This window comes from Galeopterus variegatus, unplaced genomic scaffold, assembly GCF_000696425.1.
Source record: "Galeopterus variegatus unplaced genomic scaffold, G_variegatus-3.0.2 Scaffold85, whole genome shotgun sequence".
In the NCBI taxonomy this organism is placed as follows: domain Eukaryota; kingdom Metazoa; phylum Chordata; class Mammalia; order Dermoptera; family Cynocephalidae; genus Galeopterus; species Galeopterus variegatus.
In genome coordinates, this window is record NW_007726196.1 from 175,137 (window position 1) to 195,305 (window position 20,169).

General features: G+C 32.1%; 1 protein-coding gene across 2 annotated transcripts in view; it reads left to right on the forward strand.

Moving 5' to 3' along the window:
* The window catches only part of HBS1L (HBS1-like translational GTPase), a 79,279-nt gene that overhangs the window by 10,811 nt on the left and 48,299 nt on the right, over window positions 1–20,169 (forward strand). The window contains exons 3-5 of one of the 2 annotated variants that reach the window (XM_008580305.1): window positions 919–1,047; window positions 4,058–4,252; window positions 5,499–7,673. In XM_008580305.1, coding sequence (XP_008578527.1) covers window positions 919–1,047; window positions 4,058–4,252; window positions 5,499–6,964 — 1,790 coding nt within the window. In that variant the 3' untranslated portion in view covers window positions 6,965–7,673. Of the gene's footprint in view, window positions 1–918; window positions 1,048–4,057; window positions 4,253–5,498; window positions 7,674–20,169 lie in introns of those variants that run through there. The other variant, XM_008580299.1, reaches the window with a different exon arrangement.

Below are 20,169 nucleotides of genomic sequence, written 5' to 3' on the forward strand. Positions count from 1 at the left end.
CATGTTGGTTACATGCTCTTACAGAAAGCTAAATAATGTAAAGCCCCTCATAATGCCTTGCCTTTTGAATACTGTATTTATATTTCTGTCCTTCTTAACATATTTTTTAATTTTATTCCTTCACAATTGAACACAGTCTCCAGGATTAAGTTCAGTGGGCATCCAGTTAAGGCAGAAACATCAATACTTTGGGCATGCCTGATGATTTTCACCTTTGCTTACTTGTATTTCATTTATGATACTCAAGCATATATTGGCACTTTGCTCCTCTATCTTTACTCCAATTAATGAAATATATAATACCCAGTTATATGTTGAATGCTGACAGCCAGTATTGCGAAGTAGCACAGACCGATGTCTGAAAGTCAAAGTTAGTATATGATACTAGTTTACAGTGTCATTCTGTGATTGAAAGTATGAATTGTTCAAAAGTTAAGGCCTGTGTTTTCAACGAATCCTTGGATTCAGGCAAAATCAACAATTTTTAGGAAGTGAAAATTAGCCTAGCGTTTTCTTAATTATGCTTATAAGTAAGCTTGATTGATACATGGTTTGAAATATTTGTACCAAAGAAGAGAAAATTCCAGGGAACACAGAAGGCAAGGATAAAATATTAGGAAAGGTGGTTTTTGAAGACAGTAGAGAAACTAGGCTCAGTTGGAATGGTCTTAGAGATTGGGGGAAGAAGGAAAGAGATTATAAGAAATTAATAAGTATGTAGTTAGTAAGGACAGTTGAGCAGGATTTGGGGCATGTTTTGTCTTGGCTTGTTTTTATTTTTCCTTTCATTATTATGGAATGTGGGTAATTGTCTGTAAGTGGTAGATCAGAATCTTTAGTTCTTACCTTAACTTTTGTTAAAAAAAAATAATGGGAAATAGCTGTACTACAACATTCTTCAATTATTTTATATTCTAGCTGCTCAGTTTATTTACTCACGACGTGACAAACCTTCAGTTGTTGAGCCTGTTGAAGAATATGATTATGAAGATCGGAAAGAATCTTTCAGTTCTCTTTTGAACCATCAGCTAAGTGGAATTGATCAAGGTATAGTAAAAAGTAGTGTATCTGTGTTTCTCACCTGAAATGATTAATAACCAAATATAACAGAATTTATCAGTTTTATTGTGATTGTTTGTAATAGTGACTAGACGTTGATGATTCAAACGTATCTTAAGGAAAATTTGTTTTATTAAGTATATTTCGTGAGGAGTATATTTAATTGTGTAGTTGAAAAATTGATTGTATGGGTGTTGTTTAGTAACTAAAATTTTTGATTGACCTATCCCATTTTTTTCATCTTTTCCATAGGAGAGAAACAGCAGTGATTTGTTATAAGAACTTTTTCAGAATATTTATTGTTTCATAAGCTCTGTGTAAATTACAGAAACTCCTTTACTTACAAAAATGTTAGGTCCCAAAAGATTTTAAAAAAAAAAGTTGAAGTCCAAAGTATACAAATGTCTTGATTTTTCACATCTGTGTGAATTAAGTTTTAAGGCAGAACTTGTAAATGTTAATGACATTTGTCTGAGGTTGCTTATTTTCAACTCAAACATTTTAACTAAGATATTTGTATTTTGGCTTCTTTATAAATAAGTTTCAAACATGACATTGTTTCAAACATTGCCCAAGGCATAGATTGGTAGCAGAACTAATATAACCAGGTATAACATATAAAAGTAATGCCATCTGTTGATAGTGAGTAGGGCTGAACCAATTTACTCCTTCTCTGGAGTGCGGCTTTGTCCTATACATGTTTTTATTTATTTATTTATTTATTTGTCCTTTTTGAGACCAGCCGCACCGTGCTCAGCCAGTGAGCGCTGTGAGCACACCGGTCATCCCTATATAGGATCCGAAACCCACGGCGGGAGCACTGCCACGCTCCCAGCGCCACACTCTCCCGAGTGCGCCATGGGCTTGGCCCCCTATACATGTTTTTAAATTGAAAATTTATAATCATTAATTTGAAAACAGAAAGAAGAAATGTATGAATCTGGGAGCTGATCTCTGAATAAATCAATAAAGTATCTATCATCTGCTAACCAAATCAAGAAAAATGGAGAGAAATAAAGCATAAATATACAAAATTAGAAAGCAGATACAGAAGAAATAAAAAGAATTTCTTTATCAACCCCACAAATATATTTGAAATTCTGAACAAAAGTGTGTAGAGGAGCTGTTGTATGACATACAATATAATAGTTTTTAATAAATGGTATTTAATTGTATTTTTAAGGAAAGGGTTATAGCTAACATTGTGGGGTGAGAGGGTAGGAATAAAGTAGAAGTCTTGTCCTTTGTCTGCTATGCCCCAGTGGACAGTGATTTAAGGACTTAATGAAACTCAAAGTTATGTTAGAGAAGGAAAGTTAATCATTCCACCCTGACGTATGTAAGTAATTGCATGATGACAGTAATGATTGTAGCTTTAACTACATGCTCTCCAGGTACTGTTTTAAGTACTGTTCAGATGTTAACATATTTAATCTTCACAACAACCTTATGAGATAGGATAGTTATTGTCCTCATTTTACAGAGGAGGAAAGGGGACATAGAGAAGTAACTTGTCTGAGGTTGTACCAACTAGTAAGTGACATTAGGACATGAACCAACCCAGTCTAACTCTGTAACCTCTTCTTTTAACCCCCTCACTACTCTGCCTCTTTGTGTATATGTAGAAAACAATTCCTATAACTAATTAGAAGAGGCCATGATGCCAGCTATGCTAAATATTCTGTTCCAGTTTCAATAATTCATGTATTTATCAAATAAGTATTATTTTCTCAGCATAGCTTATTAGGCTTTTAAAATTGATCTTGGACTGAAGCAAAGCAGAATTGCCCAAATATTTGAGGAATTTATTTTTAATACTTAAGAAACGGAGCAATGGAAAAAAGTATGAAATACTTTCTTAAAAAAGGAAGGGTATTGCCAGTAGATTCTTTGTTCAACTTGTAAGCATGTAAAATACAATATAAATTGCCTTCTGTGAAATGGCTTCATGGGACAGGGAGTCTGAAAACCTGGTTGTATTTTGATTATTGCTAACTTAGTAGTGCCATGATTTTCAATCTTCTTATCTTTATAAATTAGAATTTGCTCATAGAGTTATTGTGAGGATTACAAAAGGTATATATATATAAAAGTATTGTGAAAATTGTCAAGTGCTACACAAATGTCAATGAATATATTCATTCATTTTTATTTCTTTTTATTGGCTCCTAGGTACCAGGTATTGTTTTAGGTTCTAGGGATACAAAGCCTCTGTTCTCATGCATTTTACATTATTAATTAATATTATTAGTAATTGCTTTTCATAATAATGTAGTCATCATAAAATTAAAATCCATAAACAGTTTAGACAATTCCAGGTTCAGATTTTTTATTTTTAAAATGAATGTCCATTCTCCTTTTACTCTACTGGAGTTCCTTGTTTTTATGGCATTTTAATATTAGATTATCTTGCCTGTTTTTTTAGAGTCATTAAGGATGATTTTAGTTGGCTGGGAAAAACTGAAGTTAGCTTAAAAAAAAATTAAAGGTGGTACAGGTAATTTAAGAAATGTAAGAAATATACTTAGTGATTAACTGGGCTTACTAACAAGTTAAAAATAATTACACGTTCATCCTCCCTTTTTATACATGTGAAATATGGTTAGTGGAGATACCATCATTATCAGTGACTAAAAATAAATATTAGTATATACAATTTACATTTTTTTCAAGCATTAGTCAGTATTATTCAGGGGACATTTATCATCATCATTGACTAAAAATAGGTATTAGTGTGTATTGTACAACTTACACTTTTTTTCAAGCATTAGTATTATTCAGGAGATAGTTATTATAGTGATTTCTCAATTAATGAAATTGTTCCTCTAAGGGAATATAGGTACACTGTAGATAAAAATAGGATCATTATAAGTAATTTTTGCCAAAAAGAAAGGAGGGTTGAATATCTTAGTTTTAAGTCCTTTTATAAATTCTGAAGATTGTGAGTTCTTTCATGGCACCATTTAGTGTAGCTTTTAATCATGGCTGTCTGTTCTAGCTCGTCTTTATTCATGCCTTGATCACATGAGAGAGATACTTGGAGATGCTGTGCCAGATGACATATTGATTGAAGCAGTTCTGAAGAACAAGTTTGATGTGCAGAAGGCTTTGTCAGTGGTTCTGGAACAAGATAACATGCAGAATTTGAAGGACAAGAGTGAGGGAACGATATCTACAGGAAAGATAGCAAAAGGTATGCCTTTACTTGTTCTCTTTTAGTTGTTTTACATAGTATTAACTAAAGTATTAATTAAAGTATTAATTAAAGAGAGGCTTTCATTTGCTTGAGCTTAAGAAAAATTTTAATTTGTTTGAGCTGTTAAGAAAATCTTTCATGTTCCAGTCAATTCTTGATTATTATCAATTGATTTTCTGTTTGTGAATTTTTAAGCTGAGAACTGTGTTCCCTTCCCTCTGGTACAGCCTGTTTTTGGTTATTTCACTACTTGTTTTACATAACTAACAGAACATAGAGGAAATAAAATCAGATAAAAGAAGACTTTTTTTTCTTCTTGTTAGTAGCTTAGAGAACTTTTTAATTGCTGTTTTTTAACTCTAATGAGTTTGGAGATACAAGTTAATAACCAAGCAGTTAATGTTAAAAGAATCCCTGTATGCTTCTATCATGTATAAACTATAAGTTCATTTTATTTAAAGATCAATTAATATCATAAGTATCATGATTATACTATTCTTACATTTTATAGCCAGATCTTTCATTTTAAATTTTAGTATTTGGAATTTAGTGGATATAAGAAAGGAATTAAGGTGCCATTATATTAATTGGTATGATACCTGTCAGTATTTGGTGATTTGTTAATCGGGTCAATATTTCTTATCATCTGTGGGCTAAATTTTGCTACAACAAAGTTGCTTACAATGTGTTTCCATGAAATAAGTGTGTTTTTCTTGGTGGAGAGAGAGCAGATGTGCACTTTTAACTGACTGTTATGGGAATGAGCCTGTAAAATGTCATCTGTATTAGTAGTGTATTCCAGATCGCAGAAATTATAGGTTGTTAATTGTTTGCTTGCTTGTTCTTAATGCATTAAAATACAGAAGACAGTGAACATAGTTTTTTTTTTTCTAAGTTTTGAATTTTGAGACAGTTCTGACTATAATTTAATTATATGGTAAAAGTTCACATTGTTAAAGTCGTGAAAATTAGAACATCGAGTTGGTACTTACACATATATATCAGTGAACAAAGTATGAAGGTCACTTTAGGTTGTTAAAGAATGGTAATATTCCATTATTATTATTTTTTAGAGTGTTCAATTAATTTTAAATAATGATCAGTTATCACTTTATTCATGTCATACTCAAAAGAAGCATTTAGTAATTAAATGCCTCATTTCATGTTTCCTTTTGGTTGCTGTGACTGTCTTCTGCATGTGTCAACCTATTCATCTGAAAATTAATGGCTCTTGTAAGGTAAGGAGTCTTATTTTCTTCCTCTGAAGTTTCAGCTGATAATGTTCAAAGTTCTTATGTTCAATCAGCAAGTCATTTGGATTACAGTAGCAAACCTATTGATTTTTCTGGCTCAGTAGTAAAATATGGATTATATCATAATTCTTCAGTTCCGAGTCACTATTTACTCCATAGAAAAAAGAAACTTGACAGACCTAAAAGTGAAAAGAAACTAGAATCATGTAAGTTAAAAGAGCTTTCACTAGCTGACTTAATTCATGATATGCCAAGAGATTCTTATAAAAGTCAGCCATCAGTCAGATTATCATCCACACAAAGTCTGGAAAGTCTACTTTCAAAGAATCTAGATGCTGATTTCTTAAGACCTCATACCTCGGAATGTGTTTCCAAAGATGATTCTGCATTCAAAGAAATACCAGATTTAAAATCCTTAATGATAAAGAGTACAACACCTAATAATTCTGTATTTATTCAAAATAGTTCACTACCTGATTTCCAAAACATTCCAGTACATAACAGCTTAGGAAGTTTAAATAATCCTTTGCAATTAACTAGCTCCTTGGAAAATACAACTCTTGATAATTTAAATACTAGCAAAAAGACTAAAGTTGGAAGTGTTTCTTTTGTTGAACAAAGTGTCAAGAGTTACATTTTAAAAAATGACAACTTGCAGTTTTCCCAGTGTGAAAGTCCATCCCTAGCTGAATTGCTTCAGGAACACAAGGAAAACGATCCAAGCCAATGCTTTACTGTATCCGATATTTGTAACCAGTCGTCTGCCAGTTTCACAGATCTAAGTTTGGGATCTTTTCCCCTGGCACAGCTAGCAAATCACTGTCAGTCTTCTACTGGGATATCAGAATTAACAGGATCTCTATCATCTTTGACATTTTGTAAAGCTTCTCCCACAAGAGACCTTGAGAATTTGTCACTCTCTGATTTGATTGCAGAAACGATTGATGTTGACAACGCTCAGATTAAGAAAGATTCCTTTGAGCTCAGTTTATCTGAAGTGAGGTCTCCTGGAATAGATTTAAATATTGATCTTAGTGTCCTAATAAAAACCCCAGATTTTGTTCCAAAGCCTATAATAGACCAATCGGTTGCTCCAACAACAGGAACTAAAGTTCTAAGTTCCAAATTAGGAAAAAATTCCAATTTTGCTAAAGATAATAAGAAAAACAATAAATGCTCTTTGACTAGGAAACCACCTTTTTCTGTCTCTTGGACCAAGGCTCTTGCTGCTAGACCTTCAGCTTTTGCTTCAACACTGTGTCTTCGATATCCACTGAAAAGCTGCAAGCGACATACCCTTAACCTCTATAAGACTTTTCTTTATAGTAGACAAGTTCAAGATGTAAAGGACAAAGAAATAAGTCCTCTGTTAGCAATTACACCATTTGACTTCAAATCAGCATCTCCTGATGACATTGTAAAAGCTAATCAAAAGAAAGCATTTACTAGAGAATAGGAACAGAAGGAAAACTTGATTACTCTTCTAGAGCTTTTTATTTTTAATTAATTTAGTCTTTATAGGATTGGTTTATATTTTGAGATTCAAGTTGTGATTTTTATATTCAAGTTGTCTTAAAATCAGTTGATAACAATTCTAGTTGATATGTACTTTGGCACTGAAAAATTTTTAATTTTATCTTTTAGCCATAACTGGCGTTATTTAAGTTGATAGCCTGTAATGAGTATATGTTTACAAAGTGTATACGGAAACCTTATATTGGGAAATCAAACCTCAGATATTTTCGTTTGAAGCATTCAACTTTATAAGTTTTTATGATGAGATATCTTCTATAAAGTACTTTTATGCTTTCTTCTTAAATGAAAATGCCGCCACTTAGGATTATTATAGTTTAGTGTGAAGATTATTCTTATACGTGGCATAGCATAGCTGAGTCACAATTATATTTTAAAATATTATAGATATCAGTCCCAGTTTCATTATTTTCTGAATACTAAAACTTTTCTATTAGAAATCTTAAAATTCCTGACTTATAAGAATACTGTGGAAGTTGTTGAAATACATTTTTGATAATAATAAAATAAAAATCTTTTAAGCGACCATGTAAATATAAAAGTTGGATTAATACATAAATTATTTTTATACGTTTTCAAAACCATTTGTCCTAAATGTATTCTTTAAAATAAATATATAGAAAATGTTCAAGTGTGGTTGCATGTTCTTCAAGTCAGTAGAAGGAGTATGTAATTCAAAAGCAGTGGTCCTCAGCTAGCAATCAGAATCACAGGGAGAATTTTTTCAAAACACAGATAGTATGGCTTTGCTCCAGACAGGCTGAATCAATCTCTGAGAGATGGCACCTGGGACTGGGTATTTTCAAAATGATTTCCTAGTTGATTCTGATGTGTACTTCTGCTTGAGAACTGCTGCTTTGGAGAAAGAAATCAGTAGAACGGAATTATTAATGCTAAGAATAACATCTGACCAACTTGAATTCATAATTTCTAGAAATCAGGAATACCAAAGAAAATTGCTAATTAGGAATTATGTTTTTTTGCATAACACGATGCAGATATTATTAGTATTTCTTGCAAAAAAAAGAATACAGTAGTTTCTAAAATGTTATATCTTAATGAAAATTAAACAGCTGTCCTTTTCCCCGTAAGGAAGTATTTTTCTTTGGCAGCTACTTCACTGTGCATTTGATAATATTTTTGTATTACTTCTTGTCTCTGATTATTTTCAGAATGGCATTCCAGTATTTTTAGTCTGTATGGTGTTTTTATATTCAGTATTTCACTGGGAAAAGTTAAGATGGCATTATGTCCTCATTGTTTTTGACCAAACATGTCTTGATTTCTTGTGATGTCTTCTGATTTTGTTTTTAATTACATATTTCAGTGTTCAGTAATACTGATGCTTAGGAGATCATAAACATCACAAAGCTCTATTTTATTTGAATTGCCCCAACTGCTGAGTTTGTTTTTCTAGTCTTGAGCCTTGATCAAACATTTAAACAATTTTGGACTATTAGAATATGACTCATCAACTCGTCTTAAAAATAGGCAGTCTTCAATATAGAAGTGAATTGTATTCTAAGAGTTTGTTTCTAACTGCTGATAATTCCTGATATATTAAGTGCTAAATGAGTGGTCGACTTTGCACATGGATCCACAAATATTTATTTAACCTGTCTCATAGTTGAATAGTAGTACTATTATTTTACCTTCTTCTATAACTAGTTTTCAAGTGGAAATACCGTTCTTTTTTAAGCCATGTCTTAAAGTAGACATTGTAGAGTGAACTATGTCTCCCTTTGTTGGCTGATTAAGGTTGTAACTACCATTATGAGATTCATTTTGTGGGGGAAAAAATTCTGTATTATTTGCCTTGTCTTGGCTACTGTTGTGCCAGGCATTTGGCCTGTTGGCTAAGGGAATGTCATAGTCTCTGAGATTCAGAGGGTGGAACCCAGGACTTCTTCCATCCTTGGCCGTTGGCTCTTGGTAAAAAGATGAGTGTCTGCTTGTTGATGAATACACTCCTTGTGACGATGATTGTTCACACCAAGTGCATATTCTGCACCAGCTGCTGTTTATTGACAAGCTGCTGTCTTGGTAGCTCAGGTATGCTGAATGTTTTTGGTTTACTTTACTTTGTAGTTCAAAGGCCAATTTTGGAGGTAAAGCCATTTTTATTTGCATTATGACCAAATGCATTAATATTTTACTTTAGGAATAGAAATAATGTAATTACGTTCTAAATGACATAAAATATAAAAGACTTTCAAAAATTACCATTTTTACTTTGCACTTTTTTGTTCTTTAAAAGATCTGATGTTGTTACAGATGTTTTGTTCTTTCGTATTCTAAAGTCTATAGTTGGCTTTTTTGGATATGGTTCATCTTACAATGAATTGCCACAAACCAGGGTTTTATTTCTGTACAGAACACTTTCCTTAACTTTTCCTTACTTTTTGTTTTACCTTTCCTCCCTTTCCTAGTTACTAAATTGATACTCTAACCTCTTTTCCTCCCTTTAGCTTTGTATCCTCTCTCTTGAACTTTTTTTTACTGTTTTTCTTCTCATGTCAGTAGTAATAACTATTCACAGTGCTTTATATTTAATTTTCTAATTGTCACATCAAGGATAAAACTAGTAAGGTGCTTTTCTTTGTTTGTAAAAGGAAGCACTTAAGATAAACACAATTAAGAGAAAAATAATGAATTCTTACGTGATTATTTACCTTTTAAATTGGCCCTGAATCTATATGTGGACCACTGCGAATAACTAAGTAGACATTGTATATTAAGAAAAATCTGTGTATTGAGTTTTCTGTTTTGTGTTCACACAGTATATATTTGGTTATAAAATCAGTTTTATAATAGCTTAGAAATTGTTTTCTATTGTTTATATAAATTGTGGAATGTATATAAACAAAGCTGATGTTGACTAGACAGGGAGAGTTTAATATGAATTTCTGTAGTAGTTTTCTTTTGTCTGTATACATATAATTAATAAGGCTCAGTTTATGCAATATGTATTATAATCTTAGTTTCTAGGTTGTAGAAGACTTGTCACATTTTGAGTGTTTATACAGTTGGCCCTCTGTAACAGAGGGTCTACATCCATACATTCAACCAACCTTGGAGTGCAAATATTTTAAAAAAATAAATAAATAAAAATAAAAATAACAATACAACAGTAAAAAGTAATACAAATAAAAAAATACTGTATAGCAACTATTTGTGTAGTATTTACCTTGTATTAGGTATTATAAGTAATCTAGTGATGACTTAAAGTATATGGGAGGATATGCACAGATGATATGAAATTACACCATTTTATATAAGAGACTTGCGCATCCACAGATTTTGATATCCTTGGAAGGTTCTGGAACCAATCCCCACAGATATCAAGGGACAACTGTATGTACATTTTTGTAAAAGCTATACTATACTGAAAGAAATTATAATTCTGAGGTTTTCTTAAAACAAGTGTGAAAATATACTATTTTTCCATCACGACTTTCTGTATAAACTTGATATTTCAGAATGGTATTTTAATAATTTATGCTGGAGATACTGCTTTATGTTTCTATAAACGAGTTAAAAAACAAACTACCTCATTGTAAAGGATTTCTTCTAAGATGTTTATTATTTAGAATTCTTGCTATTCCAGGAATAAATTTTATATACTCATATTCTTTTTACTTTTTAGGACTCTCATAGAAATACTAATAAAGTATAGTTATGGTGAACATTGGTAAAGTAATTTTAGAGATGACAGTGGAAAGTAAAAAAATGGATAAAATGCACATTTCTGATGTTGACATGCCTGTTTTATATGGTGCAGCTTAAAAGAAAGCATTTTAGATGTAGAAAGTATACCAAGGTGAACAAAGATATGATTTTTATTCTTAAAGGGAATGGGAAGTATGGACACTTAAACCTCTAATTATATTTATTACAGCATGATGTATATAACAGTACACTCTCCCAAACTGACATCTTTGTCTTCCTTATTCAAGCTGCCATGTCCTCCTCTATTTCTTAATTTTTATTATCAGTATCAGCATCCTCCAGTTGCCAAAACCAGAAACCTAGCATCATCCTTGATTCCTCTCTCCTTCACCTACTACTTATAATTGATTACCATTCCTGTTATTTTTATCTTATAAATAAGTAAATATATGTGTATTCTTGTTATTTGTGGAGGTATGTTTTATAAAGTCATGGTGAACTCTGAATTAGCAAATACTGAGCCATTGCTCCTACAGGAAATAGAGGTTTAGGTTCCTGTGAGCCTGTAGTTACAACATTCTCATCAACCAATCAGTACATAACCTTTTTATGTGTCCTATTTAAAGATACCTTATTTAGGGCCGGCCCTGTGGCTCACTTGGGAGAGCACGGCGCTTGTAGCGCCGAGGCCACGGGTTTGGATCCTATACAGGGATGGCCCGTGTGCTTGCTGGTTGAGCATGGTGCAGACAACACCGTGCTGAGGGTTGCAATCACCTTACCGGTCAAAAAAAAAAAAAAAAAAAAGATACCTTATTTAATATATATTATTTACATATCATTGATTTATTAACGTTGAACTAATGGCGAGCAGCACTATAACTCATGCCTTTTCTAACACACATCTTTTATTTTGTAAGGCACATCCATCCCAGCTTCTTGTGCTTAGGAACACTAGACAGCACTTCAGCACTACACTTACTTGCAGGCCATTTTAAACAGCAAAATTAACAACAAAAAGCACAGAATGGAAAAATAAGCCATGTAAAGGACACCTGTCTACAGTATGAGAGCTGAAACAAGAAGGGTAGTGCTGCCTTGTTTGACCTCCCCTGAGAACTTGCATATTGGGTGACTCAAATTTTTTGCTGCTCTGCACATGTCTGTGAGTGACTACAAAAGTTCTATGAGTAGTAATTCTGGGGTTACAAATAAACTGTAACGAGTAGGTGAATTCACACATGTGCAATCTGAATAATGAGGATCAGTTGTACACTTTTGGGGCCACCTTTGGTCCAACCTTCTTGCAACTTTTTCTCTTAAATACCATTAGTTTTGGCAGAATTATTGAAACATCTAACTCGTTTCTTGACTTTTCCGTTTATTTCTCCCCTAAAATTCTTTCTACACTACAGCCAGAATAATTTTTCTAAAATATAGACCTAATTTTCTGTTTCCTTGTGTAAATCCTTTTTTCTTTTCTTTTCTCTTCTCTTCTCTTCTCTTCTCTTCTCTTCTCTTCTCTTCTCTTCTCTTCTCTTCTCTTCTCTTCTCTTCTCTTCTCTTCTCTTCTCTTCTCTTCTCTTCTCTTCTCTTCTCTTCTCTTCTCTTCTCTTCTCTTCTCTTCTCTTCTCTTCTCTTCTCTTCTCTTCTCTTCTCTTCTCTTCTCTTCTCTTCTCTTCTCTTCTCTTCTCTTCTCTTCTCTTCTCTTCTCTTCTCTTCTCTTGCTCAGAACTATCTGCTCTTAATCTTTGCCCATTTTTCTGCTGGCTTATCTTTCATTTAGTGTGTATATATATATATGTGTATATATATATATACACATATATATATAAACATATATATATATGTTTATGTGTGTGTATGTGTGGATCTAAACACACACACATACATATATACATATTATATTTACATTTTAAGGAAACTAGCCCTTAAAAATTTTTATATGCATGGAGAATACTTTTTCTGATTTCCAATTTGTCAATTCTTAAAGGATAAATTTAGAAGATAAAGTTTTTAAAAGATAAATTTTTAATTTTTAATATATTCAAATTTATCAGTGTTTTTTCTTTTGGGTTTTTGCTTAAAAGTTCTGTTTTATTTACTACAAGATAATTTAAAAAAATCATTCTTGTTTTTTCTAATACCTTTGACAAGATTCTTTTTTTTACGTTTTTATCTTTGATCCAGCTAATATAAGGGCTAACATAGGAATCAGTTTCTCCACCAGCATCTTTCCTCAGTATGGAAGGGTGTATTTATCACAGTACCTTTTGTTGAATTATACATCCTTTTTTTTTTTGAAATGCCATCTTTGACATATACTAAATTCCTCACTGTTTTGAAAGTCAATAGTAATAAATGTTTAAATTGTTGTAGCTTTTTATTACTGTTAGGTTTTAATATTTTGTAGGCTGTCTTGTTTTTTCCTCTCACTTTTCATAGTTTTCCTGTTATCTCACTTGACTCTTTTTCCCATACGAGCTTTAGAAACAGCTTGTCAAGTTACTGAAAAAAATCCTGTTGTAATTTTTATTGGGATGTTTAATAATTTCAAGAGATTTTTGGAGGAAAAAAAGCGCTGTCTCCATAGATGCCAAAGGTTTTGGAAAACCTTAAACATTACATTGTTATTATCTTTAAAGGTTTTCTAGTATTGATCTAATGTGAAACATCTTCAATTGGTCATGGTGAATTATTCTTTTAATGTGATGGATTTTATTTGCTAACATTTTATTTAAGATGATTCCATCTATTTATAAAATCAATTTACAGTTGTGTGTATTTGCACACTCTTTGTTGGATTTTGGTTTTTCTTGTGATGGTTTTATGAAAAATGTAGGAAGTATTTTTTTATCCTCAAATAATTTAAATAGCATTGAAATTACTTGTTTCATGATAGGATTCATCCTTCTGAACATTCTGGGGTCAGTTTTGAAAGTTATAATTGTCTTAGAAAACTGCCCATTTCATCCAGGTTGACAAATGTATTTGTAGAGCATTGTACCAATGTCTTCTCCTTTAGATTCTTTTATACCACATGGTTAATTCTCCATTCTCATTTTAAGTATCATTTTCTTTCCTCTACTCTCCCTTCCCACTCCACACAGCTTTTTTTCTTCTCAATTACCTTGCAATTTATCTTGTTATTTTTTCCCCAAAGATTGGCTCCTAAATCAATAATTTGTTCTGATTATAATTCATTACATTATGAATTTGTTTATGACTTAATCTGCTTTCCAATTTCTGCTTTCCACCTTTCTGAATAGAATATTTAATTTAACTTAAATGCATTTATAATTTTTTACCTTAAATGTATTAATTTATTAAATTTAAAACACAGAAAATAACAAACACCATGGAACTACAACCACCTGCTTAACAGAAGCTAAAATTTTGCCACACCCCACTCTGTTTTAAGAAGTAAATTGTTAGTTTGGAATCCTAGTCCCATCTTTTTCTCACTTCTTTCTACTTCCTTCAAGTTGATATGTATCACTCCCATTCTTTTTTATTTGCTTATGCCTCTATAGTCATTATTTTTCCTATGAATATTGCATTGACTGTGGTTTATGGGTTCCTTTAGAGTTACTGTTATTTTCTGGATAATCCACAATTTTGATTTTGATTTCCTTTTTAAGCCAAGAGTCTGAGAGAGTTTTAAAATTTTCAGGTTGTTGTAGGAGTTATATTTGTTATTTTCACATGATTACTGGTTTTGTTTTACTATTATTGGAGAATGTGGTCTGTATGCTTTAGTTTTTGAAGTTTATTGAGTTTTTCTTTGTAGCCCAATGTAGTTTTTTAATGGTTTCATAGGCACTTGTCACCAATACTGTTATGTTTGCAGAATACAAAATACAATATATTTCTGTTAGTTACTTTTTGAATTGTTATAGAGTTCAGTATTCTTACTTATATTCTGTTTCTTTGGTTACAGGCTGAGAGACATGAGTTAAAATATAACACCCTTGCATTTTTATTTCATCTTATTTCCTATAGATTTTACTCCATAAATTTTGATATGTAAAGATACATGATCTTTCTGTGAATTTGAAATTTTAAATAATATAAAGTTCCCTTTTTGCTAATTTTGTGCATTTTGTCTTAAATTTAGTTTGTTTAACATGACTGTTGCTTTCTCTAAGTTGTGTTTTTCCATCCTTTTGCTTTCAATGTTTTGATCACTTTGGTTCAGTTGTGTCTCCTGTATTTGTGTACACTTGGGTTTGGCAGAGACTCCTTGTTTTAATAGATGGTTTTCCCCCATATATGGCATTGATATAATAGATATAGTATCATCTGTCATTTATTAAAAAGTTGTGATCTGCTGTATTTACATATTTTGATATATGATCTGTGTTCATTTTTTTTTTCCCTGTGTTCATTTTGATCTTTGTATGTACTCATTGTTACTTTGGAAATTTTATAGTTTATCTTTAAAACAAAATTACATACTTTAACTTTTAAAAAATGTGGCTTTATAAACAATGTTGATTTCTCACTATGAAAAATGAAGGAATTAACATATTTATACTTCACCTCCTGTCTATTTCTTATAATTTTTATTAATTTAAGTTCTTAGGTAAGATATTCCCCTTTGTTAATATATTTAAGCTTCCGTTAACTGAATTATTAACTTTTAAAGTTATTTGATATGTCCTAGCTTTAAAAATGGAGCTCATCAGAGTTATACTTTCTCATACTTGCCCTCTCCCCTTTTATAACCTTAGATTTTTAGTCATATTATTTATTATCAGGATGTATAACATTTGTATTTTATTTTTTACTCAAAATTTCCTTAGTTTTAAACCATAGCTATTTTAAAATTGGTTGATTTCTCATGATTAGGCCTCTGTTTGCCTGTTTGACCCGATTTTATATCAGGTTCAACCCTTCACCTTCTCCTTCCCCCAAAATAGGCATGTGCAAAATATTTCCTGAGTTATTAAATGTTTGAAAGTGATTGTGGCCTGTATTTGCATGACAAGTTGACAAATAATAGGTTAGAGTCACTTTTTCTTTCCTAGAGAGCTTTGCACATGCTGCTCTACCGTTTTCTATTACTGCTAGCAAACCTGATTCTGCTGCCTCCAGTGTGGCTTTTATTTTTAAAGTAGTTTCCCATGTCTCCCTGTTTTCCTCCTAAGCTCTGCTGGTTTACTTTTCAGCTTTTCTCCTGTTGTTTTTAATCATCTTTTCTTTCATCCTCTGTGCCTTTCTTCTAAGCTCTCCTCTCAGAGATTACTATATTCTTTGCTTTATTTGATGTCATGGAACTTAAAAAAATTGTTCTTTTTTTATTCATCTGCTTTTGAATTGTTTTCCTTTCATTATTTATTCTTAGAGTATCTTCCTATAGCTTCTGTGTCAGGTCCTGTTTGATTATTTCTCATATTTGGAAAAGTGGGAGTTCTTTTTTTGATAGTATTTTATGAAGAAAAATGTGGGGAGGAGTATGGTGATAGAGCTTGGGCCATCTTGTGCTCTTGAACTTGCTGCATACTCTGCCCTTACATCATGTTTCAGCACAGTTGTTTCAACATTCCAGATTTTCTCTCTTTGAGTCAAAACAGAAGCTTTAAAGGGCTAATGATGAAATTCTATTACGAAGGTTTTAATGATTTCCTTTTCCTTGGTGTGGATGGATTCTGAGATTGTTCCTCAGCCTTCATACATACATCTCCAGATTTTACTGTTTTCATGAGGGCTTTTTTTGTTTTGTTTTGTTAAATTGAGTCCTTCTGAGGTATGCCTCGAACTTTGGAGAGAACTATGCCTTCTGGACGAGATTTGCAGTCGTTGGTACCCCTGTGTCCTCTTGGTTGGTCCAGATTTTTGTTTGGTAGATGCTCTTCATAGTTTTTGCTTTGGTGTTAGGTTATTTCCTACTTTCATTGAAGGTGGAGTGTTCTTCTGTTTCTCTCCCTCCCTCCCGTTTTTTTGGGGGGAGGTGTTTTTTGGGAGAAGAGTAGGTTCTTCTTTGCTTTGGCTCTTTAACTGGATTTTTTTCCCTAAGGGCACTTGATTACATTAGATACCCCCTTTTCAACTGTGAAACAGACTGATGATATGACAGGTTTATAAATAATTTCTGTCTGGGCATGTGATGTGGTGGGTCTTGTACCAATGGTTTAGGAGCTTAGGTATAATGATTCCATTATCCATATCAATCTGATACTACTAAACAGTCTACAGGGAAATTTCTTTTACTTCTCATTTAGAGAATTTTTCAGTATTTTTGTATTTTTAGAATTTTGGAATGAGAACTTCTTAGTATCTATGTAAAAGTTAGCCTTTTTATTATGGTAATATATTAGAAGTCTAAAGTAATTTATTAAATGTTAATGTGTCTTAATTTAGATAATATTTTAGTTCATTTTGTTAATGTATATTTTCAAACTCACCAATAACCTTAAGAAATAGCCTAGAATAGGTTATCATGTAATTTTGTTATACATTCATATGAATGAACTACTAAAAGAGCATATATTTGGGGAGTAAAATTATAAAATAATCTTCTGGTTTTCTCATGTTATTTTCTTTGCTACATTAAACCTACTGGGGAGAAAACACCCCCAAAACTGTAAAACTGAGTAACACATACTCTTATTTTTTCTCCACAAAAAACCCCTGGAAATTAAAATACATATAGCATTATTGTTTTAAAGGAAAATCTTTTTTTTTTTTTTTCCCCTTTTTGTCTTTTTTCGTGTCCGGCAACGGATCGCAACCCTCAGTGTCGCGCCCGTACCGGACCGGGACCGGCAATGGGATCGCAACCCTCGGTGCTGCGCCCGCACCTCGCTCAGCCAGTGAGCGGGAACCGGTCTGTATGTGGGATCCGAACCCTCAGCGGGAGCGCCGCCGCGCTCCCAAGTGGCGCACTGTAGCAGTGCGCCACCGGGCCGGCCCTTAAAGGAAAATCTTGGCAGAAAAAAACTTACTACTTATGTATTAAAATTTTATAATTAATTAACCTAAGGAAGATGAATAGTATTCAGCAGAATGGATATCATATTATGTGAAGTAAGGTTTTACTTTTGTGATTGCTATTGAGCTTTAGATTCTTTTATAAAAATAGTTGATGTTATAAAAAGTAAGCATTGAGAAAAAACAGTTGGTCTACAAATCTTAAAAAAGAAAAATGTGTAATTTAAATTTAACATTTTTTTTACATTTCTCAAAATTGATATTTCCATTGCCTCACAAATAAAATAGCTGATAAATGTTTGCACTAATCAGATCATTAAGAGAATGGCTGTTTAAAATTGTTGCAGGCTTTGGAGTAATATACTTTGATATTGTACTTTATTTTGAGCCACTATTTTCAATAAGGTTTGCTTTAATAATATTGGTTAGTAATCTATTATGCATCATTTTCTTTTCCCTTTGAATTTCATCTAGTTTTGCCTTCGAGTAAAGCTTTTATTTAGAAAATAAAGCATAATTTTACATAATGAGGATATAGTTATTCTTTTCTAGCAGTGTTTTGAGCGTTAACTATTAAGCAAACTGTGCAGTATATCTGAATACTACTATTTGAATATCTTTATGATATTATTTATAACTATAATCAGGTGATACTTGTCATATTTTGGGTTTTAATGGCTGGTTGTTCCCAAGAGAAGGTTCAAGAAATTATAAAGCACTGTAAACACTTGCAACAAGATCATTTTTTCCTACTTCTTTATTGTGCCATATTTGTGTCTGTTTTAGATATCGCCAGAGTAACTAAATGGGAAAAGTAGTGACTTTATATTTTTAATGACGAGATGCAGCCTGCTCTTTCTCCTTTCTCAGGTCAAATGTATTAGGAGATTTTATCATTATCTTGTAAATAAATACTATGATGTGAAAAGTTTATATTATAAAGAAAGATTATTAATATAAGATATTATTAATACTTCTAAATCTGTATGAAATTTTCAGTAATTCACTTAAAATATATATTTCATTTTACTTTAATCCTTTTTTGATCTATTGTTAAACTAGGCATATTTAACTGCAACTTTTTTGGTTTGCCTTTTTAAATATATTTTTCTCTGAAAAAATATTTTCGCTAATTATCCATCACTGAGTATTTTTATTCAAGCAAGTAGAGGAATTATATACTTCTTGAACAGATAACTTCAGAATTAATTGGCTTTCTGCTTAAAATTATGTGGGTTTTTGGAGAAAGGAAGTGGTTTATTTCAGTGAAAAAACTTAAGTAGTTCAGAATGTTCTCAGATATGTTTTAAGATTCTCTTTTTATGTACACCTACACTGGAAAAACTGAAACACTAATTGCTTAATTTAAACATAATTTGCTTTAGACTTTCAAAACAACTTATCTTCTTCGTGAATAGCGAGTACCATGTCTGAAATACATGAATGTTAACAGTTTCTCTTAATCCTAATTACCTCTACTTTTTTGTTTCATTCTAAGGCAATTATATATATATTTTTCTTTTTGGTGGCTGGCTGGCACAAGAATCTGAACCCTTTACCTTGGTTGTTACAACATTGTGCTCTAACCAACTGAGCTAACCTATCAGCCCAATTGTTTCAATAAAAAGTATTTTTTGTGTGATTGTTATAGACTAAGCATTGCTAAGTACTTCAGCAAGGAAGAAAGTGGAGGGAGACCATTCAGTTTACCCAGCATTTATTGTTTGCCCCTTTTGTTAAATCAGAGAAATGCTGTTGGTACTAAGGACAAAAAATTGAGGCACAGACTTTTCCCTAGAGCATTATAGTGGCCCTCAGGGGCTAGGTCTCTGATTTAATAGAAGTACCAAATACAGTCAAGTGCTTTCACTCTGAACATGTTTTCTGCTTCTTTTTCATGTCTTTACCTAAAATTTTCTGTGTTGGGAGCTGATACCTCTCAAGGGAAGATAGGGAAGTATGAGAGTACTTCAGAAATTTCATGTAAAGGTAGAATTAAGATAATACAAATCTTTCCATGAACTTTTTGAAGCACCCTCATAAATTAATATATTAATGTCAACAATGTGTCAGACTGTATGTATTTTATTTGTTCATTACAGGAATTTAAGAGGTAAATGGAAGAAACTGAGACTCATATGAAATAAATAAGTTGCCTTATTTTACGTGGGTGTTAAGAGGCAGTTATAATTTGAACAGAGTTTTCTGGATCTCCAATGCCCTTTTCATCGTTACTGTTACTTCCTTGCAATAAAATTTCATTCTGTAACAATTTAAGCTTGTTTGGTGTTTTATCTTAAGGATAAAATTGAGTACCTTGTTAGGGAAACCAGCTTTATTATTAGTGGGGTATTTAACAATTATTTTAAAGTTTTTTTCTGCTAGTATTTCTTTCTTTCTTTTTTTTTTTTTTTTGTCTTTTTGTCTTTTTCCGTGTCCGGCAACGGATCACAACCCTCAGTGTTGCCCCCGTACCGGACTGGGGACCGGCAACGGGATTGCAACCCTCGGTGTTGCTCCCGCGCC